The sequence below is a fragment of the Eutrigla gurnardus genome (assembly GCF_963514095.1).
Source record: "Eutrigla gurnardus genome assembly, chromosome: 7".
NCBI lineage: Eukaryota > Metazoa > Chordata > Actinopteri > Perciformes > Triglidae > Eutrigla > Eutrigla gurnardus.
In genome coordinates this window covers 6822389-6848881 of record NC_139921.1, presented here as the reverse complement: position 1 = coordinate 6848881, position 26493 = coordinate 6822389, and the positions used below count along the sequence as shown (strand labels likewise).

General features: G+C 41.2%; 1 protein-coding gene across 1 annotated transcript in view; it reads right to left on the bottom strand.

Annotated features, from left to right (window-relative positions):
* Positions 1–25767, bottom strand: part of pxdn (peroxidasin) — a 58172-nt gene extending 32405 nt beyond the window's left edge. The window contains exons 1-5 of the mRNA XM_084013974.1: positions 25540–25767; positions 10061–10132; positions 7197–7268; positions 3982–4053; positions 245–316 (exon numbers count right to left, since the gene is read on the bottom strand). Of these exons, the coding sequence (XP_083870100.1) occupies positions 245–316; positions 3982–4053; positions 7197–7268; positions 10061–10132; positions 25540–25724 (473 nt within the window). The 5' untranslated portion in view covers positions 25725–25767. The remainder of the gene's footprint in view (positions 1–244; positions 317–3981; positions 4054–7196; positions 7269–10060; positions 10133–25539) is intronic.
* Positions 25768–26493: the final 726 nt, after the last annotated feature.

The following is a 26493-nucleotide window of genomic DNA, read 5'->3' as shown; positions in this document are numbered from 1 at the left end:
CTGCCTGAGTTGACACTTTTAATTCAATACCAAGTACATCATGCTAATTATTGCTTTCTGGTTCCCATCAAGTGCCCCGGTGAATCCAGTTGCACCGTTGGATCTATTAAGCCATTGATTTATGTGAGCATTTAAGTTGAAATTTGCTTTTTCCTTCTGAGAACGTTTTTTTGGGGGGGGATTGTGTGTGAACTGAACACATTTTTAGGAATCTTGGACGGGTGGTCACACAGCATGAACTTACAGTCGTTCCAGCTTTGGTAGGTCAGTGAATGATTCTGGTTCCAAAGACTCAATGTTGTTGAAGTGCAGGTACCTGTAGAAGAACAAAGTGTAGACAAAGCACAGTTAAACTGGATTAGAGCTAATCATTTCACTGTCCTAGTAGGTAAAACTCTCCAGACAGCCCTGTTTACCTGTCCATCCCTGGCACTTTATATTACTGAAATAACAGTTTGAGAAAAGGCAATGTCTAGCTCTAGATCAATGCAGCCAGACGGGAGGAATTTGCACATCGGGCATTAATCTTGCACAGTTGATATACAGGGTCTGGAAACCTATGGCTGAGGTCGAAGATTGAAATGAGATTGCCCGCAGGTGAAAAGCAAGTAAAACGATTATCTCATGGAATGCAAATATAATTTATGCCCCCAAAAGCCTTTGAGCTGAGAAAACATAAATCAAACCATATGCTAACAAATAAAAGGTTAGGGAAATGAAATCCAACTGATGGCTGAATTGTAACGGCAAGGTTTCAGTTGGGTATCTGCTTGTTTAGACAGGGAAAGCAACAGTCAAAGCAGCTGCAGCAGCAAACAGACGCACACACAAAGACTAAAGCAGCACAGAATGTAAACTAAAATGCAATATTCCACACAAGGAAGTCCATTTTAGTTTTTACTTTAGGTAAATCTCATCTGTTGAGTCTTTGCTGTGTTTTTACGAGCTGTACTGAACGTCCAACATTACAGTATGTCTCTGGGTGTAGCCTGCTATAGAGGAGCCAGAACAGAAAAACACAGCACAATCCAGACGAGCGAAAGACAGAAAAGTTGAAGGAAGACAGCAGCAAAAATGATTTAAGATTAAAAAAATGCACCTCTAGGGTCAATCAGCATCCAACACCAGCTATTTCATTACACTTTGATTACGTTTAGAAGTTTAGTTGACCTGAAAGCAATCAGCCATAGTCTTAACTGGGTAAAGAGGACTAGAAGTAGGGCTGCACAAGTAATGGAATATGAATCATGATTTTGGCGTCCCACAATGAAACGAACATGCTTGACTGTGATCTTAAAGCAGAAATCTTTGCTGCATATGGAATCATCTTCCTAAACTATAACGGCCAGCTATCAGGGGGGGTTTGGGATCACCACACTGCTGCATGCACACCCTGAGAGTGTAGAGGAGTAATGTACTATGAATTACTTGTTTTAGAGAGCAAATCACCAATGCACTGAATTCAGGTGAAGAAGAACTTCATTTTAAGTCTCATTTTGATGCATGATTTGATTTTAAATAGTGGTCAAAGGAGATGCACTGTGAATAAGGACATGTCTCATTTTAATGCAAATAATTAGTACGTTAGCTGGGATTTCCTTTGTTTGAATGAGAAAGTGCAGTAAACAAATGTTTTCCCTAAAATCAATGAATAATCAGGATCTCAATATTGATTAAAATAATCATGATTATCATATAATCGTGCAGCCTTATGTAGAAGGTCCTACTTTGCAATGCTGTTGCTCTACGCCTGTGTGATCCTTGTATGCTCATTAACAACCCAACCCAACAGGAGAGTGCTACTGAGTCACGTATGTGCATATTCCCCCGCCCTGAAGAAGCATGTGACTTCAGGCTTCTGTTGCCCAGTGAGGATGGAGAAGCACTATTGCCAAGCAATCTGGCTCAGAAGTTGTCACTCACATATAAAATCCTTCATTATCGTAGCAAAACCAAAAACAGCTGCCAGGCACGGAGCCTGATGTTGGAAATAGTTTGACGTGGTGAATTGGCCATTTGTTCTCTGCTAATGCGGTTGCCGAGAGCTACAGAAAATCATAGTTTCCTCCAAACGGGCAGAAAGCTTCATTTGCTCAGGGAAATCAGCCATATTGGTTTTGATAATGACACGCTGGCTTATTGACATACTACATCATCATTCCTGCAGACGGCAGTCACACAAATTCTATTACAATTCTGAAAACACAATTCATATATATATATAACATCAATCAACAATTGCTAATGTGTTTTTCTTATCAAACATGCAAGTTTATAATGATACAACAGGGCCAGTTATTTGTAAAAGCAGCAAAGAAGTTTCAGTTTTCAGACTTACAGGAAGCAGTTTCATTTGATAACAGACTGAATGAACATTGAAAGGTTCTCACAAATAAACACTTTGAGCAGATTACAGCAAATTGGTGCAGAAGAGGAGTTTCTGCAGTAGCAGGAGAGACCCAATACAAGTAAAGCTTTGCTCTAAAGCAGAAGCTTTCACTCCGGCATGACGCTGCTGGCACTATGAGCAGCACGAGGCTATATATCATGCTTTCGGCTTTGCATGGGGGTGGCGAACACCTGCTGTCCTGAACACAAGACATGCGACTCATGCAAAGGGTTCAAAAGGGGTCAGCGCGGCATACAAGGGTGGGTGCACACACGGCATGCATGGTGGCGGTGGAGGGGTAGAGGGGAAGGTGTCACTGCAACGAACACTATCTGGACAGAGCTCTCATGACACCGGTGTAAGGCCTACACAGTCACGTCACACAGCCTTCATTACGGACTCAAACAGATCACGCCATCAGTGGCATGCCTGTCACTATAGACCGTCTGGATTGCATTGCTAGGGTCCATGTTTACCTTCAGCAGACTTTTGGAATATAATTCCATTGTAAATGTCAACAATGTGTTCCAGTCTTTCTTTTTTTTGTTGCAGTGTGAGAAACATCAGCTTACAGAAAGTAAACATGGACCCTAGCTGTCGCCTAGCAACGCAATTCTGTTCAAACAATCTATACATGACTTTGCTTTCAGACCCATTTACAGCAGACGTCATCCAAAAACTACGTGCGCATGTTGGCAACGGAAGTGGCGTTTTAAGCTAGCACAAAACATCGTATCAACCAGCGTCAACGTGTCTGGTTGTTGCATGTTTGGTTGTCCGAATCCATATTCCAACAGCGGAGTCAAGCTCTCCAGAATCCAGACGGGTTCACGTCTGTTTTAGAGCAACGGGTGTTTCAGTTTATCAAGTGACCGCGTTACCTAGTGACACTCAGCCAAATGTGTCTCTGGTTGCTTGTAGTAACATCAGTGGTTGATGTATGTGTGTATTTCAAGGGATTTACAGGTTTTATAAGGACACTTACATGTTATGTACCATGAGCAGCCACGACACATTCAGCTGAGAGCCACCAGTTTCCACGGTCACTTGTTAAACTACCACTGGACTGATCAAAAACGCTCCTATTTGTAGCGCCCATTTTAAAACTTTACGTTCTTTACGTTCTGTACATGAATGCAGCGGAAATCGTAAGCATCCCTTGTATGACTTGTATGCCTGTGATTTCTGGCGTAATGTTAAACGCTCGGTTTCTCCACCAAACACTTGTACATATCTGGCCACTAGCTAATGTATTCTAACCACTCACTAATAGCACACAGACATGGGAAGTCAATTTGTTTGTGTTGCCCTCGAGATGTTTAGCGGTTGATGTTCTTGCAAAGCTCGACAAGGTCTTGCAGTCCACTGTAGCTCTGTTGCCAAACTGTATGCGCACACAATAGGCACATCATCATCCTTTACAAACTGTAAAAGGGTCTATAAATCACGTATGACCATGTAGACATTACCAGGCTTCATGAAACGGGAAGGGGGGGGGAGGTAGAGGAGTTTACAGACGGAGAGACAGGAGGTGGGAGGAGGAAGAGTTGGAAGTTGCAAGGAAAAGGTGGTCGAGGAAGTTGGTCACTTACAGTTGTTCAAGAGAGACAAGCCCCTTAAATGCTTGTCTGTCAATTGATTGGATTTCATTCTTGTACAAATAGCTGAAAGGAGAGATAATCAGTAACATTAGTAACACACACACACTCACACAGGATCATCTGGATTCTGTTATGAGAGAAAGTAGAGAGGATCTGATCAATAAGAACTTTTTAGAGTGGGTATGTATGTTGTGTGAAGTATACACTACACTACGCTGCTTCGTGGACATCGACAGGACTTTCACACAGATGTGCCTGACTAAGTAACAATTAAACACTATCACAATATCAGCTAGTAACTCACAGAGTAATCAAGTCAATATAGGCAACAATAAAGGAATTTAACAGAAAGATTAAACACTAATCTATTTGTGTGTCTTTTCTCCATGCCTTCACCTTTTTCAGGTACTTCAACATTTATAGTTGAAAAAGAAGTAATATCAATGTGGTATTTTAGCACAATGAAAGACAGATCTCCTTGACGTGTGCATGTTTTCCCTCCATCATACGTGGACATGTGATACTAGAAAAGCAATGGCTTAAGCCGTCCGTCCTTTCATCTCCCTTCTCTCGAGTTCACCCTCCACCATTGCACTCATGACGAGACATGATGAGAGATACAGATCTCCCCACAGCACTGACGCGATGCATGGAAAAATAAACATCCTCTATTCATCACTGCTCTCTGTGCTTTAACACGGCTGTGTGAATGCTATCAGGTTTCTTACCATGGGGGATGAAAGGTTATTACACACAACTTTATCAAATGAAATATGATAAATGATTCAAACAAATTGAGCTAAAAGCCACTATTAAGAAAGTAACACTCACAGAGAAAGGACAGTGAACTTCATGCAAACTACTCGACTAGGAAATGATTCATGACCAAACCAAAACGATTATTATTCCATTTGGATGGGTAAGTGTTTACTTGAGTGACACTGGAGCAACCACAAGTATTATTGTGATGCCATGATAACGACGACTGACTTAACTTTTGAGAATCATGTGGCCTGTGAATGAATGAGAAACACAGCGGATGTGTGAGTGTGTGAGTGTGTGTGTGTGTGTGTGTGTGTGGGGGGGGGGGGGAGTTTGGATGGGAAGCTGGATCTGGAAGTTGTGGGCTAAAATCTCATGGGGCCACTTATCCTTTAGTGGTATTCCTCATCAAAAGGTAGACAGTATGCACTTCAACAGCCTGCCTCACATTGTTGAAACCACCCTACATGTTGCTGATCACTTCATTAAATTACCTATATCAGCATTCACACAAACTAAAACTATACATACATAGCAAGGATGGATACAGAACAGAATGGACACATCATCATCAGTTACAGCTGGATGTGATGCAACTAAATCATTAGAAAAAGATCAAATAAGCAGTGACGAGTTCCCACAAAGAGGAGCGGTGACCTCCGTTTGACTTGTTGATGGAGGTGGTCGTGGGAGACAGAGCTGCTCTATAGGCAGACGCCCGGCCATTAGCTTTGGAGGACATGAAAGATGACAGGGCGTGGACTTTACTGGGGTCCAAAGGAAGTGAAGAGGTGAGCTGGGAGATACCATCTAGCCCCCAGCTAGTAGGGTGGGGGCATACCTCACCATAATCACAAAGGTCAGGCAACGGTGCTGGCTTTAGATCAACTGTGCCTTTAAGTGGGCGCCGCTGTAATTAAAATAGTTACGGATTTAGTGACGACACAAAGAGGCAGGATATATGTTGGGAATGTGTATTTTTGTGTGTCAGTAAGCTGAAGAAAGAAAAAAAGAAAAGCCCACATCCCTTCTACTCACCCCCTCTTCCTTCTGTTCCTCTCAGAGCTGATGTATATAATCTTGTCTCAAGTGTGCTGGGTTTGTCCACGATATTAACTGGGCAGTGATGTAACAGTTCTTTCCCAGACACACAGGCAGGCTTTAGAACTAGTTCCTGCTAATATTTATATTTATATTTGACTTTATCGGCCCTCATGCAGACGCCTAGCCTTGCCTTATCAGAGAGCACGTAGAACATAACGTGTGTCAAAATCAATTAAAGCTAATAAAATACAACATTTACCATCTCCAGGTTTTGTCCCACCGTTACATACCATACGTATCTCCTCTCTGAGGTCCAAGCAGGGACATCAGTCCATGGTTGTGTCCAAAATCACTAACTCATTCACTCCTGTCTACTTTCTAGAAGACTATATAGTGAGCTCATCGTCGGTAGTGAAAAAACACTTCTCGGGTCATTTTCTCGGTGCCTTTATTTAGGTCGCACAATTAAGTAGACCATATATCATAAATACGGACTTAACTGCATGCAGTACATACATAATGTAAGCTATTTTGTTGAGCTGCCTCTTATCAAAATGATGAGTGAATTTAAGTTGCCCTGGTAAGCCGTCATGCAGCGTATATTTCAAGGGCTTTTATTGTGAAAGGTAAGAGGGAATGGAGCGGACAGATGCTGCCGCTGTCAATATGGGGTCAAAAAGCATATATATTTTATTAACAAATGAGTATAAAATACTTTGTGATCGTATGACTCGTTATTTGTTGCTCTACTCACTGTATGTTACTGTATGTTATTTTCACGCCACCACTGATGGAGTTGTCTTAGTAGCGCTGCTCTCTCTACTCTCACCTCACATATATAATGCTCGGATACTGTGAGTCCACTGTATAGGGTATAATCATTATCACCATCCATTCAGACAGCAACAGAACATGGTGAACTCACTACAGAGCTGGTGGTGAGTGATTTCAGACACAGACCATGTCAAACTGAGCTCAGACAGCACCTTTAGCACAATAAAGTAAAGTGACTAACAAAGGGTGCCAAACCAGCAATCCCACAGAACCCTTGAGGCTACACACACCTCAACAATTTGTTCCCAACTCTGCCTCCAGGTCAACACTTCCAGACGTGATAAGTACAGAGGGTCAGACAAAGGGAGACTTTTCATTGATGCATTTTTTTTCCGTACACTGACGCATTTCCACTGACTGAGCAGTCTGGTAACATCAGCTGTCTCAGTCTCACTCAGTAAGCATGTTTTAAAGACCTGTTTCACCACGCTTCCTCTTCTGTTGACTCCTTGAACAGTGACCTTTTACCTTTTATTAAGTCTGAGAGAACATATTGATGCAACATTGTCTCAAAATCTTTCACTTGACCGCAAAAGGAAAACAGAATTGACATGAGGGCGACTTACAGATATTTGAGGTTTTCCAGGTCTTCAAACGCCCCCCTGGGGATCCTTCGTATATGATTGTTGTTGAGGAGGCTGCGAGGGGAAGAAAACAAGGCTTATTGTGTGGTTACAAGATGCACAGTAAGTTTGTTCTTGTGGAGTATGCCATGTCTGTTTCAAGACAAGTTGTAGTACAACGCAACTCACAGTTTAAGCTTCTTAAAGTCACAGATCTGTCACGTTTCTCCAAATCCAACATTATTTCAAGCACTGTTTTGCTGATTCTTAAAGATCAACAGCCATTTACATTTTCAAATTCTTCTTTTCAAAAATGCACCACATTATGTAACTGTTCTTACCTATAGCACTTTGATCATAGTAGTGTTGTATTTAAGGTATCCTTGCTGAACAGCTACTACTTTACTCAGACGAGGACCTAACACTTGTTCTATTTTTAGCTCTTTATCGGCAATGATATGTTGTGGTTTCTTTCTTTCTTTTTTTCTTTCTTTCTTTTGACAAATGTACTTATTGTAAGTCGCTTTGGAGAAAAAGCGTCTGCTAAATAACAATAACTTATTTCACCAGTCAATTGGTAACAAACTGTTGAACTAGAGGAAGATCCACTAGATGGCAGGAGGTTACTTTACAACAACGGCTTGAGTTTATCAGTGTTTACGGGGTACACCTGAATGCACCATGAAATCCTGCATGCTTAAACATACGTGATGTTGACAAAATTGATTTTAAGTGGCAAAAGCGCGACAGGTGCTGAAATCGACAAACTGTTCGCTGACTGCTGTTTTCTGCAGCCTTTAAATCTTCTGTAGCCCACAAACTGTGCTTTTCTGTCAACGGTGTGTTTGTTGTTGATATAACTCACAGGGAAGGCAACATTTTGGCACACCAGCGACTTCACGGAATCAGGAGAATTTTCCAGTTGTTGTGTTTTTCTGTCATCATCTCTGACTCCAGCAGCGGCTACGCTGTCTCAGGAAGTGCAGCTGCCGGCTCCCATTGAGCTCGGCCGCGTCGTCTTTGAAGGGTTTCTCTTTTTCTTACGACGTGCGTAAGTCGGGAGTGAAGAGAAATAAATACTGGGAAAATCACAGATCGTTCTGTTGACTTCGAAGTTTTAACTCAAAAGCTCAATGTCATAAATTTTTGATTTAGATTTTAAATTGTGACACTTTTATTACACTTTGTTGTGCAGGTGTCGTACACCTAAACAGGAACAAAACATTACTGTATGCAATTCTTCTACCAAACAAACGACAGGCTTTTGTTTTGAAATAAACACTTTGTCAGTACCTCGAGACAAGACAAAATGCTCTCCCCTTCAACGGACATTACAGACATATTTCTGCCCAACAGTTATATGACATGTCACTAAAGTTCAAAGACTCATTCCTGCCTTAAGGGACTTTTCTTCACTTTGAAACTAATTTGAAACCCATGCCCTGCACATACTCCCATATTTATGAACTATGAATATATTACTGGATCTGCTCATATTCACTTTGAGCGTTCCTGCAGACTTCCATCTGTTCCTTTTAGTGCATATTCCTACATTTATTTACAGCAACCACAACAGATATAAATGAGAAAGCATCTCAAAAATGTTTGCAATTATTTGAATAAGGTGAGGTGTGATTTATTCCAGCAGTCAGCTGAACAGACCAAATACTGATATGCCTATGTAAGTTGAAGCACACAAGGTTCCTAAACTAATACGTTACCCATGAAAAACACAAAAACGCTTTTCATTTCTGCTTTATTAGCTCAGCAACGCACCATTGAGCAGGTTGGATATATGATAAGTAGCTCTGTGGGTGGAAGTGGAAAAATAAATTCCTCATAAATTACAAGCTGACCTACATGTGTGAAACCACAGCCGAATAGAGCAAGAATTTGCTTGTCTGTGTGTGTGTGTGTGTGTGTGTGTGTGTGTGTGTGTGTGTGTGTGTGTGTGTGTGTGTGTGTGTAGTACAACCTTCCTAGGGAAGTGACACCACTCTGCTGATTGCTGTTTTAAGGTAATGGGCTTGATTTATTTTCAATAATATAATATTTTTCAGATATTGTCATACCAATAGGATGTCATTACTATTAAATATGATTTAGGGACATCAGACTAAAAATGTGTCATGTCCACAGGCTGGATATAAGAAGTGGACATAGTTGTCGCGATGTCACCCATTGGTTTGTGAACTGCGGTTTTGAAGCCTTGAGTTCGGCATTTTGGACATTTTGCAGCCAGTGAAGGAAGTGACCCTATTTGGACTGTGGAGGAGCAACGGGTGGATCTGATGAACACAAGCGGCAGAGTGACACCCTAGGCAGCAACCTTACTGGACCTGGATCCATCTGGATTCTGGTGTGAAGCTGCTAACAAAGTTAGCTTCATAATTCAACTTTACAGCTAAGTGTTAAAGTCATCTTAGTAGCTAATTGGTAGCGTGGTAGCAGCTCTTGTAGCGACCTGTCAATCACAAGGTAGTCACGCCCTAAAGCATACATTTATGGTCTATTTGACTCTAAATGGACCATAATGGACTAAATGAACATCATGCTGGATTGAAGAAGACTTGAAACTAGAGATTGAGACATAAACTCATGTTTACAATGTTTACTGAGATAATACATCAAGAGAGAAGTAGGACCATTTTCTCATAGACTTCCATGCAATCGGACTTCTTGTAACAACCAGAGGAGTCGCCCCCTGATGGCCAGCAGAGAGAATGCAAGTTCAGTATAGAGATCACATTCTCGCTGCAGTTTAAGTGAAAGACATTTCAGCATTGGCTTCACTTTTCAGAGGTTGCTGCCTGGTCATGCCAAAACACAAGTTAACAATCATGTAACCAGAGGAGGGACAGACTTACAGCGTGTTGAGGTTCTTTAATCGTTTGAAGGAACCTGGTTGTAAATCCTTGATTTTGTTGAATCTCAGGTCTCTGTAGAAGAGAAGGAAGGATATTTATTAATCATTATATTAAGTATCCTGTAGAGAAAAGCATACATATGCATACATATACATACATAAATCCAAAAGTTATACATGGAAGACTTGTTAATGTGTAGAAAGTAGGCAATACACATCTGCATGAACTGGTGTCCACACAGCAGAGCCTTCACATAATAATCCTGAAGGATAATTGGACACATTACTCACTTCACAGGAATGCCTTTGTGAAGCTTGAATCATGAGGGCAGATTTATATAACATTTGCCCCAACGATAACAATCACAAAGCTGGTGGCAACAGTCAGCAGGTCTCACTATCTTTCTCCTTTAACTTCCTAATTTAAAAGGCTGTGGAATGAAAACAAAGCAGTTTGACATGGCACTAATCACTCGTGGTCTTACAAAGACTGACCTACCATGCCATTAAAGTGTCATGCAGCAGAACCCAATACTGCAAATAGCATGTGAATGTGAAATCATTGCTCAAGGCACAGAATGCATTTTGTGAAACCGGAACGTCTCATCTGAACAGTGATGTTATGTTTGTGGAACGTAGGCATTAAGTCATCAGATCTTCAATGAGCCGTTTTACTAAATGTGTTTTTACAAGATGAGTTCTGTAAGTGGAACCAGTCATTTAGAAACACTACATCAGCCCCACTCTATTCCTAAAAGCATTCACACTGTCTACCAGGTCTGCTTTAACCCACATCTATGACTACCACGGTAGACAGTTATGCATTATGTGACCCAGCATGGCATCCTGGGAAAAAGTCTATTGAAAACACCTCCAGCCAAAGACATGAATAGAGGATTTGGGTGGAACCACAAAGCAGATTTATCACTGTACTGAAGACAGGGAGACCTTCATCAGCCCAACTCCTCCAGTAAGAGCTTGGACTGTCTACCAGCATTCTTGTTAGTCACTGACCTCACAAAGGAAATAAGACCGGGTCACTCAGACATAATGTACTTCAATGATTATGTAAAACTGTAAAGACGCCAGGGTGATGACAATCTTGAGATTTTTTATTTTTTCAGTTTGAAACTAAATAGCTTTACCTTTGACCTTTTGTGTATTAAATGAAGTCTGACAAAACCATTCTTGCTAAGAAATCCAGTCCAAGCATTACGGCTACAGTGGATAGTTTTAACCTTCGTTCATTAGGTTGACATTCAAATTCTAATCCTAAATCTCAATCAACATTTGAACGCTGCATCTCTATTAATCCTGTTTAAAGCTGGTAATTCTGCACAGTTGCAGATAAAGATCAGACTATACTGATATATGAGTGTGGCAATGGCTGCGTAGGATTGTTTCCAACTTGTGTGATCCACACATTTCCAATAACTCCAGAGCATTGTCGAGTCCAAAAGTCAACATTTATTGAAAAAAGATATGATATGGCAGACATTTATTTGAAAACCACAATAGAAGCTTCAAAGGGTAAAAGTGATTTGGTACAGCCCGACCAAGCACAGATAATCTCATTTACATGCTGCTTCATCCAATAGCTTAGCATTCATCTTGTCTATTTCTCTTTATGCACAACAGGCAAAGAAAGCACAACAAAGCTATACATTCCTGAGTTTTTGATTCCTTATATTTCTATGAAAACAAAGACCAAATGATTTGCTATGAACTGATTTCATAGCTGGTGAAATGTTTATGGGTCATTGGCTGTGTAAAAGCCATCACATATGGATGCAATCAGAGGGAGTCCAGCTTTTTCATATGCTTGCTTCCTTCCATATGGACTGAAAGCAAGAGCAAGAATTCACTCAAAGAGCTCCTCTGTAACTGACATGCTTTCTGTGGAATGTCCTTTAGCTATGGTGATATTGTTGTTTCTGGAACTGCCTTCAGTATGTGAGAAACTTAAGTTCTTAATGTCAAGATAACACTTCAAAATAAAACTGGAGTGCTGCGCATTAACAGGTTTGATGCGGCGGGGGAGCGCTCAGAAAATCGGTTGTCAAAAAGAGGTTAAGTGGAAAGAGGCTTGAGGGTCTTCCGTGGAAAGAACCAGGATCAGTGCTTGGTGAATAGCTGGCACCCTTAGGAAAACTCTCCAGGCAGCAGGCCCAGGGTGCTGAGTGCACTCCCCCAACATGCTGAGGCAGGGGCTGTCCTGCCTCACTGCCTCCAGCTCAGGGAGATGGAGGGGAGGGGGGGAGAAGAGGGGAGCAGGACTATCTCAGCTGAACACATGAAAGCAATGTTTAAAGTCAAATCAAGTTTCGTGCTTGTTCTTTGGTCATTGATCATTTCTATGACCAGGACAATCACACATATCGTCACAAGTCACCTGTCTAGGTCGCTATCATGGTAGAGAAGTGGAAACTAGAGCCTGATTTAAAAACACAGGATACAAAAATACTTATTTTTATTTATTCATCCTTCATTTATGTGGAGTGACTTAACAGAGACCTGGCTCCATCCTGGATCCCGGATCAAGCAGCACTTGACAGGTGGACAACAGGACAGAGTGCAGGACTCAGGGTAGTATGAGAGGAGGTGGACTCTGTGTTTACACAGTCACAGTTCCCTGATTCCTTTTTAATGTTATGTTGTCGGCCATGTTATCTGATCAAAGATTGTTTTCGTTGCTGATGTTTGGATTCCTTCTGATACACATTCAAAAATACACTACGTTTTTGTTTTGTATAGCAAGTTGATTTACCATGTATCCCTGCATTGCACAATGAAAATAATTGATCCTTGGATGATCATCTTATTTATGATTATTTGTTTGTTTTTTTTTCACGAAAAAAGGATGTGATGATAAAGGATTTTATCATAGGTTGTGCATCTTATCTGTGGTGCAAATTCTTGTTTCTTAACCAAATGTAAAGTGATAGCAGTGGTGCCATAGTGAGAGTGTATTTTAAGTAGTGTATTTGGATCATAATGAGTGAATGGAAATGATTGTGTGCAGGATAGTCTTGACATGCAATGATCAAATCGTCCCATGCTTACACACTGACAGCAGCAAGTGAAGAGAAACTCTGTCATCATACATGTACTCAAACTTCCTTCAGAGCTATGACCTTGACGACACATACTACTGATTGACGTGGATGTGAGTTATAACTGAACCATTCGTCCTGGTTGGTCGCTGATGTTTTGGCTGTGCATGTGTGTCTCACTCCCATGGTTGAGATGACTGTGTCTTTGTATAAATGGCTGAATGAGGTCAAGTAGAGTGTTATCTATGGCAGCAGTGTGTTTAAAGCATCAGCTGTCGATTGGTGCTAAGGAGAGGCTCAGTGTCCTGGAAGTAGAGGGCCGATGTATCCTACAAGTTATTGAGCAGGAAAAGTGCCTTTTGGTCACAGAATGGCAGCACTGGCACTCTGAATGGCTGTACTCTGGGTTTGTCTGAGTGACTGTATCGTGTGTGGATCTGTTGATAAAAACCAAAACCATCCACTAAAACCCAGAGACCAACATATCACACTTCATCCTTCACCTCCGCTGAGCAATTAGGCTTTTTATGATACTAATTCATAAGATCCCTGCTAACACAAATTCTCCTGTTGCAAGCATGAAAGCAAAACTTAAGATTTAACAGGAAGTAAAGGCTATAGACATCAGAGGAACGAGATGGCCTATAAAGCTGCTTTGTGATGGTTTATCGTCAGGGAACAAGAAAAAAGCAGCGGCACCTCAGCAAACTATTTGTCCAGGATTTATGAAATGAGTTTGTGAACTCCCATGAATGTGTGCCAGAGGGACTCATAAAACTACAAGGCTAACTACCCTGAAGAGGGGCTGACAGACTACTGCCTAAACAAAAAGCCTGAAAGTGAACAGCTTCCCTGGCTCAGTGATGAAGGCGCCATGGGAATTTGACAGTAATAGCATTAATACTGTTTTCCATTTGCCATTTACCAACACATAGACTCATAATTTAACATGACGTGCTGATAGGAACAGAGCCAAGAGACAAAGGGTAAGTGTTTAAAAAAAACAAAAACATTAGATTTACCCCCAGAGACAAGAGACTGAATGCATAATTGTATCACTACGTTCCAGCATTTTGGCATAAACTAAACTCAAGTCTTACGTTTCTCAGAAGATAATTAGAATGACCTATTTAGACGAGACAATGCTGACAATCTGCCTCCAGTGTTTTGGGCACACTGTCAGAGATGAAAGTGCAGGATCATTGAGTGCACTGAGGTGGTTTAGGGACAGAGTACCTCACACATGCACACTTATTGGTGGACGTAGGCTCCACATTTAGCATGTCAGCAACTCTACTCGGACAATGTCCCCATTATCTACATTCTAAAACGCCTCATTCCTGTGAAAACGATTTGCATCTAAATATCTTCTTCTTTGTCCTATTTTCACTTGGTAAACAACAATCAACAACAAACTTAACCAGATGTTGCATCACTGCCAACATCTGGTTCAGGAGTGTTCCAGGCAGCCAAGCCGACCAAATCATTATTTCATGGTTGGGACGTCATCTGACAAAATCAACATAAACATTGATTAACAACAACAGCTGTGCTGTATGATCAGCCACAACCACGATAACAGAAAAGGTTAGAGGACAGAAAGTTCTCTTCCTAACCTTGCTGCCTCACGGTCCCCGGCCTGAGTCTGGGCTACTACTCACACAGCTGGCTAATCTGCTGAGTCTCAGGCCGTTACACCTCCGTTTAGTCCCTTCCTGCTCGCTTTTATCACTTTTGCTGTATTTTAATGTCAGATAGTTGTTCTCAAATTTAAATATCTTAAATCTGTTGACAGACACTTCAATGATAGGGGTGGGTAAAAATATCGATACGGCAACATATCGCGATACTTTGCCGCCCAATACAATACCGATTTTTCAACTTCAAAGATCGATTAAAAAAAAAAAGATTCATGTTTAGACGCGTTGTGAATGCAGTACTTTGTCCTTTTTCATTTTATTTTCAATATTTATTCCAGGGAATTTCATGGGAATTAATAAAATGGAGAGGCTGTTTTGAATGAAATTGTTTTTACTCAATTTGTCCTCTGATCAATATCATCTGATGTACATATACAGGTACTTGTGTTTTCATTTATATCGCAATATCGTGATATGTATCGTATCGTGACCAAAGTATCCTGATACGTATCGTATCGTGAGGTTCTTGCCAATACTCACCCCTACTGAATGAGTACAAAAAAAAATTAATCGCAGCCCATAAGCAACCATTCCTGACCCTCACTGGGCTGGCTTTCAACATGACTTTGGAAAAAAACACTCCTCACCTCTCCCCACAGCGTCTATAACAAATGGCATTTCAAGTGTATCCACCATCCATATGGTGATGTATTTTCAAGTGAAACATATAGGCAGACAGGACATAACATTGGGAGGAATTTGATCCAATCGGTCATAAGATTAGCTCACAACCGTCTCCAGCTCATCAAACAGAGTTGATGTTTCAGATTGACTAATGGATGTCATGATATCATTGGTTGAATGGCGGCATCACAAACAAGTATTGTTTATTTCACCGCCTCCTGGTTAAAAAGTCATATCAGAGCCAGCCAGAGAACTTTTGGCCAAGAGGATGTAGCCAAGGGAATATGTATTCCGTGTGCCGAGAGAATATGCTTGTTATTGAGGTCGGAGATTTCCTTGAACTTGACGTTACCGGCTAGCTCCACTTACATAAACTGGATGCAACCGGACATTAACCACAAGTGCACCCAGAACCTGCTAGCTTTAGACTGGGGGTGCCCCTCCCAGCTGTAGTCTCCAAGTGACGGGGAGCAGTGGACCTCTCCAAAGATGGAGGCGCTAGGTTTTGCACTGACTGAATTCAAGTTGCTACAGCAATGACCTTCTCTGAAGCTGATGCCCCTCTCCTCCGGTTTGTCATCTCCCAGAGACAGGGAGGGATCGCGGCCTTACTCTTGTCTCATTTGAGTTCACAAATGGTAAATCCATCAAATCAGAAGTCATATCTGACGATGCATCTTGGCTTTAGTTACAGGTAAGTGGACGTCTCATCTCTCAGCCCCATGGCAACTTTTTTTCCCTTTTCAAAAATGATGCAGTGCTTCGGCTCATACCTGGGAGTGAAGTTACACTTTAAGTGTCCAAAAAAACACATGGAGAGAAAAGTATAAGGCTTCATCTGCCAAAAGCATGAATGTGGGAGCCCTGTATTTAATGTGCCTGTGGCACTGTTTGAACTTTAAGGGGATGTTTGCCCCATGCCACCATCAATCGGTAATGGCAGCCCTAGCAACACACTGATGTCAAAACAATACGTGAGTAACTGAAGTAAATTATCATGTCTGTCAGTGACATTGATAAACAACATGTGCTCCCTTAGCCAGGCACCTCAGAGGTTTGACACGCAACTTTACATGATGAATTACTGGGATCGTATCCTTGGCAGCATAGTCAAGCCTGTAAAATTGTTAAATGATGCTTTGGACAAAAAGTTAAGAGCAATAGTTTTCTGTGTCAAGATATCACCCATGTCTAGTCTATTTTATTATTCACTGCTCGACATGATTTCTCATTTGCATTCTGATAATTAGGGATGTCCCGATCCGATATTTGGATCGGATCGGCCGCCGATATTAGCAAAAAATGCATATCGATATCGGATCGGCCTGCACGGGAAAATCCCGATCCGGACTCCCAATCCAGTTTTTTTTTTAAAACTCCGGTCCTTGTTTTCCAGCGCACCGATGTAGTAATCCATTCCATTTTTTTCTGTTTTCCCCCAAAATCCGGTCCGCGTTTTCCAGCACACCTAGCGCACACCTCGCGACCTGTCCAGCATCCACTAAACAACAACAAGACGGACTTGTGTGCATGTCCCGTGTTTCCTCTACCATTGTACAGGCCATAAAATCAATATGCCAAAAATAAGCCACCTATCAATTCATTCATAAATCAATAAACATTTACATTAGGAGCGCCTCCGCGCAGCACAGTAGACTTGCTCCGCAAGACGCGCAGCCACAACAATCCTCGCCGCGCGCTCCCGCTACGTTCTTCTTCGTACTTTACGCGCTTGTTCTGATGCCGTTCCGCCTCGTTAAACCACCACGATGTCGCTTTCTACTTTGAAACACGGAGTTGACACTGTATTTTGATAAGCTGTTGCACTCTTCAGACTCGTGGTGTGAGCGGGACCGGACCGGAACCGGACCGGCTTCCGCGCTGCCTGCTCGCACAGATCCGCTCGTGCGCACATGCGCTGATGCAGGTCGAGTGTTGTCGATAAATATATGCACTCCTTCAAAACAACATCAAGCCATATTGTGTGTGTAGTATTAGGACGTGATGACGTGTGTACGGGCTAAAGCCCGTTTGGGCTGGAGCAGTGTGAATGCAAAGCAAGGGACTCCCTGTGGGGAGGATTGTTTTTGATAAGCTGTGGAACTCGTGAGTTAACCTATTTCTACCTGAATTTCTATGAACTATTAGGCTGTTGAGTAAACCTATAACTTATATTTTACTTGATAAAATAAGACAATATATGCACTCATGTCGTTGTAGTGTTTTACAGTATCTGTAGCTATTAATGTGATGCTCATCATTTTCCAGCCATATTTTTCCAGCCCCTAATTTTGGATAATTTCCATCAACCGGCATTTTTAATCTTTAATACATGCTTGGATCGGCCGGTATCGGTATCGGCCGATACTAAAAGCTACAATATCGGTATCGGATCGGAAGTGCAAAAAGCTGGATCGGGACATCCCTACTGATAATTAGCTGTCTTGCTGCTGGAGGATGTGGTCAGTGCAAGGGTGATTTGTACTTCTGGCTACACACCATTACTGGGGGAGAAAGCTGATGGAAAACCTGCAGAAATATACAGTCTATGGCAGAAAGCAGTTGCACCATCGAAAGCATAGCTCCGCTGTACCACAGTGACCTGGTGAGGTGGAAGACCTACTTTCAACAACAGTATCCACCAAGCCAACAACCTCAACCTCAATACCAACAAACATACAGCATTCAATGTGTGCACCATTTTGGATTTGTAGATAAACAACAAATCCCATGTTTTAATATGTAAACAGTAGCTGTCCTGGATCCATGTGTTGTGAGACTTTGTAGTTCAGCTGTCAGACTGTTGATGGGATGTATAGATGCTGTAAGTGATTTGTAACGATTAGGACCTTTTATGTCAAGACTATCCTGCCCAAAATCATTGCCATTCACAATATTATCCTGATTATGATCCAAATATGCTCACATTTTTTTGAAATGGCATTAAAACATATGAATCACTGAACATTTTGTTAAGAAACAAATATTTTTTATTAAATCACGAATAGGACACACCTTTCTTTTGGGAAGATTGTTTTCACTGACAAACAATAAAACAAATTTAAATTTGGTTATCATAAAGAGCCCTTCCATAAATAAAGGATCGATCAATTTAAAAAAAAATAGCAACATAGTGTGTCTATATCAGGCTCTATTTTTCACTTCTCAGCCATGACAGCTTTTCATCTGATGATATTCACGATTATTCTGATGATTGAAATTCACCATGATTAACTTATTTGAAATGATGTCATCACGATCGGCGATATAACCCTGATATCATCCCATCTCTCGCCAATTCCTGGAACCATGACATTTACCAAATGTTACGCTTGAACTGTTGTGTGCAGTTCCAAAAACAATACGCATATGTTGGCATACGATGCCAAACTGTTCAAATGGGGACTATAGCTGCAAGGAACATATCAGAAGAGGTTTCTCTGAATTCTTGTCTGAGCCAGGACACCGAGTGAACCTGGCTGCTGCCCAAGTCAACCCAGCATCTGAGTTCCATGTGTGGACCTCTCCTCTCATTCTCTCCCCCTCTACTCAGGGGAGTCGTCTGGCTTTGTGACACATGCCCAAGCGGGCTTGCCAAGGACTCTCGGGCCTGCGTGAGTCATTCTTAAACAAGAACATGGCCGGCTCCTTGCTTGGTTAGAGGAACAGTGAACCAGTATTTCCAAACATGGCTGCAATGGTTCTCTGCAAAGCACATCCTGTGTAAAAATGACAAGGATTTGTTTCTTGCTGGTGCAAGCGCCTATCAAAACTTTGACCCTAATTCCATCTACGTTTGCTGAGAAATATCTTTCCTTCAGCTGGAAATGGTAAACAAATGGCCACGCAAATTAATGGTAACACGGTAAGGAATTCTAAAGCATTAAAAAAAAAAAAAACACTTTCTTTTTTTAGCAGAAAGGCCTCTCCTATCTCCCCCATGGCTCCATCTGTCAGAGACAATCAAGTTCCAGCCATAATCATACAGGGCTTTTTTTTCTTTTCTTAGTTGTAATTATCACAGCAGTTGATGGATTTCAGTGTTTTGACACTAATGTGTCGCTTGCACTTACGTCACTTCACGGATGTGCTACAGGCTACAGCTGGTACCACTTCGTCTCTCCACAGGACCAACGCGACACTCGAGCCCAAAAGATCACATCATTTTAACACAGTGACGCTCACAGTACTTTGTGGGGGGTTTCATTAACTCGCTCCACAATTATAGAGCTGTTTATATACACGAGTCCTTTCTCTAGCTTACTTTACTGGCAGGTTCTCTTCATTCTCATTTAGGTGATATCACAGACTAAAGCAGATCATTTTGAATGTATCTAGACAACAGGTGGGGGATGTTTGTAATCATCATCAGTTTGTATGACTTAAATAGAGGGAGTTATAACTTTATACAGCACTTTTCTGTACTACATGTCCTAAACATTGTACATGGTGCAAGAGCAGGGCGATCTTCTCGATGGTTCTCCATCGCCCAATCAACGCCATTGCATGATAGATTCCAATTCCAGATGCAATCCCATTCATAAGAAGAGACTATATATATATATATATAAAATATAATATATATATATATATATATAATATATATCATGTTGTGAATAATAATAATAGTAATCGTTTTATAATGAATGGAAAAACAAGACAAATATCATCTTTAAATTGGCTGTTGTCGTAATTCCCCAGATCATCGTTCTACAACCTACAAGGTGCTTCACGGACAGTTTATACCACTACTAAGACAATAAAATAACATCAGTCAACGGCACACAATAAAGACAGCTATTTTTATTTTACTAGTCAATTGTGATAAGTGGCCTTGGCTGTGGATGAACAGTATTTTACCAAAGTGGCTGAACACACTTTTCTGCAGTGCAGTAAGCTTTGAAATGCAATCACCATATATTTTCAATATGACTAGTAAAATAAGATCCAGATTTAAAGAGTTTTCAGGAACTGATTTAGAAGAAACGTGAACCAGTGTCCCCCCAAATTCACCAGCTGTCCTGCATTGGATGGGCACAGGAAGGGGCCAGTGGAGTTCCTTTCAACAACTATCTTGGGGCCAATCTCCCTGTGCAAATGAGCGAAGCTTTGGGGATTTCTGGCTTTGCATTCCATAATGCTGCAGGGACTGAGCGCCTCACAAAGCCTGACTGCAGCAAATTCCACACAATGGAACTCCACTTTCCCTCCCTGACTCACCAACACTGTTGCTCAATCAGACCAGGCCACTGTGAGCATGATGAGGGGTAAAAGACATTAAGACATTTAGACAAAGAACAATGGCTGGGTGGTGAACACCAGGTAGTTGTCCATGCAGGGCTGAAGAGAAGCTGTGACAGAAATGTGTCTTAGCACAGACATTTCCAGGCAGAAAATCGCTAGGACACAATCAACCTCCACTGAATTGACTCACCAGCCTTCTTGCGCTCCAAACACCAGATTATACTCATGATCTAGTCGGGGTGTGAATCACCAGAGGTCCCATGATACAATATTATCGCAATACATCACGATATGATATTACCGTACCGGCATATTTAAAAAAAATATGCGATAGACTGGGTATTGCATTAACATGTATTTTTTTGACAGTATATTATGCTGTTTTATCTAATACGATTTTCATTGGGTTCATCTCATTTTTATTGCAGCTAAAAGTGTCAGCAGACAGACTGACCAACACTCCGTCTGTTTTGACCAACTTCCTATCAATACCGTTGATGTTAACCACCATGACCAGAAAAAACTCAGCACAGTCTAGAGGACTGAAGAAGACGTTACCGAAAGATTTAACTTGTATTTGCAATCCTCATAGTTTATGCAACAAAAGATTGATTCTTGGCATCGCGATATACTAAGCAGTATACTAAAACATAGGGATGCACTAGGGATCCGTCATGTAATACCAATACTTTTTGGCATTGGGTATCGGACGGTAACGAGAACTGATCTGATATCAGTGTTATGATTGTAACATATAAGCTGTATGCCTCGCTGTATGAAGAGACTGCGATCATAAGACATGATCAGGCTCAAATTAAAAGTTGCTTTCTTAACTTTGTAAACAAAACACAACAAAAAAATACGTACATATAAATGTGCAGAATTGTTATTTCTTAAAATAACGGTGTCCGATACCAGATCAGCCTATTGTCACTGATGCCTAATTCAGCTAATTGAATCAGGCCGACATCCACTCAGTGCATCTCTACTAGAAACCAACAACATGGGAATACAACCACTGTGCTGGAATCGAAGGAGCTACAAAACAAGGCAGCTAATGAACATCCTCAGCTGTGCAGACACATATTGTACATTATGTGTTCAGCTTGAAACATCTGATCTTTGTTATAATGCCGCGAGACAAAAACATATCATAAGTAACTAGCTAAGACGTCCCAATGTGGACCACGGGGCTCCTGATTGTGACATAATAAGGATCTGGTACATTGACAAGCTTTGATATTGTAATTCATACAAAGATGCAGAGATCTTCCTCAAGACAAAAGGTGTTTTTGTTATGTATAACTATCACCTAGCAAATGACAAACTGAAGTGAGTGCATTCTGTTACCAGAGTAACTATCACTGGGAGGAGAGCTGTTAGCTGCTGGTGTGTCTGGCTAACAGAGCTAGCAGCTAACAGAGCTAAAGGCACAGCGGGACTGAAAGAAACTGAAGAAATCTAGATGGTGTGTCGGAAAAGCCGAGCAAGGTCTGTAAGACTTGAGTCACAGCTTTTACCCCTTAAACCATCAGGACACTGAACTCACTCCGGATGCTACCCCCCTTGAAAAGTACGAGATAACAAACAATTGTGCACTCAATTGCAATTTACACGTACTTTCTAATCTGTATTGAAGCTCGCAAATGTATTGCAAAAAAAAAAAAAAAAGCACCAGCACTTTCCTTTAAAATCTGTTTTCAGATATGTTCATTTTCAGAAAACGTGTGGGTGTTTTTTCTTTTTATATGTGACCCATTTATGTTCTGATTTGTGGAGACAGCATTTTGCTTCTATATGCTGAACATATATTATATGTTATAGAAGTCAATACACTGATTATGATTCCGTTCAGAGGGATATAACGCATTAAAGCATAAACACAACAAACTTACAGTAAATAAATGTACTGGAGTTCTACATCTGAGAAATTGGAGATAAAAGTACTTAAAAAATATGTTCATGAGTGTTAAATTGAACTAAACTTCTGTCAGAGATGAAAGTAACCAGATACATTTACAACTGTATGTACTGAAGTGCATTACTGAAGTAGCTTTTGTTGATTATAAAGTGCTTTATACATGTAAAACAATAAGAAATAGCAGCTAACTCAGAGATATAATCTGGATTATTTTAAAATCAACAGTAGTGTGACTTACTAACGGTGACAGATGGAAATTTTAACAGTGTTTTTATTATTCCACCAACAACTACACACAATAATATTAAAGTAGAGAAACAACATTTGGATTTCTGGATGGTTTACATTCACTTTGGGACGACGGTGAATAGTTAGCCTGGAGCCCTGCAAAGAAGCAAGACTTGCCTTGTTGAGCCTTTTTCTTGAACTGTTAAGGTAATACCAGTAAAAACAAAAGTTTATATTTAATGTCGGCAAAACAGTGCTAATGAAAAATTAATCATTTCTCCAACTCCAGCAAATCCCTGGGAAGATATGCAGCAGTGTCATTACTGAGAGGAAATGCAATTTACTATCATGCCTCAAACAGAAAGTCCTTAGGGAAAACAGCTGAAAAACAAATGTAGGCCAGACACAACCCAAAAAATCTGGGGGAAAAAAGCACCATGTTCCTTCGTCCAAGCGTCATGTAGAAAAGCTCTTGGCACAACGCCCACGTGCAGTAGTACTTCTGAGCCAGGACTTTTTATCCTCTACTGCAGCAGTCCAGAGGAAGCAGAAAGACATGTTTTGAGTTTCGAGAAGCTGAAGAAGACACTAACATTCATTGTTTGCAACTACTCAAAAGTAGCCGTCGGTTTAGCACCAAGGAGGGAAAAGCCTTTATTACTGTTGAGGTGAACTTCAGAAATCCAACAGGCACAACAAAGATTGCAAGCAACACCTCTGCCCTGCTGTACTGCCCCTCGAGTAACGTTTGTTAATCAAAACTGATGGACATCATGCCAGCAAGAATACAGCTGTAAAAATACACCAATGTATTAAATAGATCATATATTTTTAAGTAACAAAATACAAATGTTGAACTCTGTTTATTACCCATCAACAGAGGTGAACAGCAGACACTAGCTGTGTGTTTTGATGGTGGATCATCTCACACTTTTATGATACATTTTTTTCAAAGGAAGTTTTTAAATTCCTAGAATGCCATCCTGACAGGCCGAAGGAGGAATACAGTGCCTTTATCTATACAGTACATAGCTACAGTTCAAGTGTCTAGAACATCTTCACCCACTATTAACTAGTCCTGCGGAGCTCTAGAGGAAGAGCCTGAAACCTAATGACCTCAGTTGCTAGAGTAACACTTCAAAACTCACCAAAGACCAAAAGATGAAAAATAAACTCATAGTAAGAAGCTGCACTTCGTACAAAGTGTACACTTGCTAACCATGTTATGAGGCTTAATTTGATCAGCCACAGCAAACAGACCACAAACTGCAGGCAAGGACACAACTCATAAGTGAGCTTAGTTTGGTGTCGAGGAGTTTTCCCACTGCGGGCTACCAGAGATGTGCTGAACATTTTATACGGCAGAAAGAGATAAAGCACGGTCGGAAGTCGGAACTTCACTCATGTCCCGACATGACAGCCGAGCGAGGGGAAAAGCTACAAGTTGCTGCTGCTTCAAAGCTCGCCAGCATGAAAGCTTCTGGGAAACCACAGCATGCTCCCCTGCTCTGATCAGCCCTTGAACAGATTTAGACACATCCTACAGAAGACCTAAACAATCCTTTCATTGCTGCGGTGAAGGGTGGACTTTCATCTTCCCTTTAAGGGTATCTGGGCAAGGCTGCACCATGAGCTCCCTTCAGGCTGTGATTTGACCCTAGATGACAAGAGGACAAGGTTAATTCATGCTGCTGTGGTAGAGGGTGGCTGAGTTGCCCCTTTGTCCCCCTGCATACAAGCTGAATGGAGCTATTTATAGGTCCATGCATTATGGACTGAAATGCACAACAAGATTGCAGTGGCCAATTAAAGACAAAGGCTGCCACATAGCTGGAAGACTGGGGGGATCTGGAGCTTTTTGTTCTCCCTCTGCAGTTCTCAGAAACTGTGGCCAGCTCCATCAAAAAGTAAATTGTTTAGTTGGGTGAGCGTAGCAGAGTGCTCCTGACAACCAGGACACACTCGCAAGTGCTTGTCAAGTGAGAAGTATTTCCTTCCTTTTATCTCAGAGGGGAAAGTCAAACATGGAGTTTAACCTGTACAACAATAACCCATCCAAGCACAATGATTCTCCCACTACAGACAAGGAAGCAGCTTTAGAAACTGCCCCACACTGTGTCTCCATCACTAAAGGTCCATTGTTAAAAGCAAGCCCATTTGTCAAGCCAGACATTGGGCAAGGATGTTTTCCCCAAAATACGGCCAACAGAACTGTGGTTCTGATCAAATCGAATTATCTCTCACTTGTGATGTAACTGAGAAAGTATCATCAGAATTCATCAATGCATGCCTCCACGAAGGAGATGTTAACACTTGCTCCTCATACTGCTCTCTCATGCAGAAGAAACTCTGACCCTCCACATTGCTGGAGGCTGACTTCACCAGCTGTGACCCTAAAAACCCGTCCATTAACCTCCAGCAGCTGAACTCACTGGCAGGTGTTCTAACTTTGGGGAAACTTTCTGAGGCATTGTAATAACCTCTGCACTACCACGGGGAGCCTTTGTTTGAATTTCAACTCAAATCAGTGATTCAACTTTTTTTTTTTTTTTTTAAGTTTGTTTTAACAGAAACGCAAAACAACCGTTCTAACTTCACCACGGGACTAAAATGTGCAGGAAATCACACACAGGCATTCATTGCATTCCCGTCCGGTATGCCCTGGAGGGTTTTGGTTCCCGTTAGGTTTAAGGAGAACGGGGCTACTTACAGAATGGTCGTCTGAGGAGACACTGCGGGGACCGTTTCCAGGTTTAGATGCATACATCTCACGGTGGTTCGGAAGCACAAACAGCGACTCGGACAGCAAAGGACGAACTGTGGTCCGCTGGCGAGCAGCAACAAAGCCGCCGCGAGTAGACACGGAGAAAAGAGCTGGCCAGCCCGCAGCGCCATTGCTAGCAGTGAGCCGAGCAGAGCACAGACCGCCAGCTGCCCGTCTCACACACTAGCGGCGAGCGAGCTCATCTGGGGAGAGACGGGGGGGTACGGGGGAGGGAGGGGGAAGTGTGTTACAATCCCAGAAAAAGGCAACGGAGAGCTGAGTGGAAGAAATAAATAAGAAATATTACACTCCTCCTTATATATATTTATCGATGTCGTTTGCACCTAAAAACTCCTTTCAGCTCCCCAAATCCCGTGATGTGGTAGAGATATACCTTCTTTTCATTATCTCATAATCCCAAGAAGTTTTGTCCCAAACATATTTAGTTTTGGGTCATATAGACATTTTTGATTTAGGAACATATGTGTAATATGCATTTTCATTAAGGTGTAATATTCAGTTCCCAATGTAAAAGTGTTAAAGAAAAAATACCTACTCAAGTATGTTCTGCATTCAAAATCTCAGCCTCTATAAATGTTTATATTAGGCTATTAAATCAATGGTGTAACCAGTGAAGCTAGTTGGATGAAACGTTACATAAAGTTACTTGGGTAGTTACTTACATGCAAATTTGTCCTGCAGTAAAACATAAAAGAAGGGGAATATATAAAGAAGAACAAATAATATATATATATATATATATATATATATATATATATATATATATATATATATATATATATATATATATAATAAAGTATAGTAGTCTACAAAAAGGCCTACTAAGCAATTAGCTCAAATTGAATTCAGCATTAATGTTTTTTCTTATGCTACACTCCA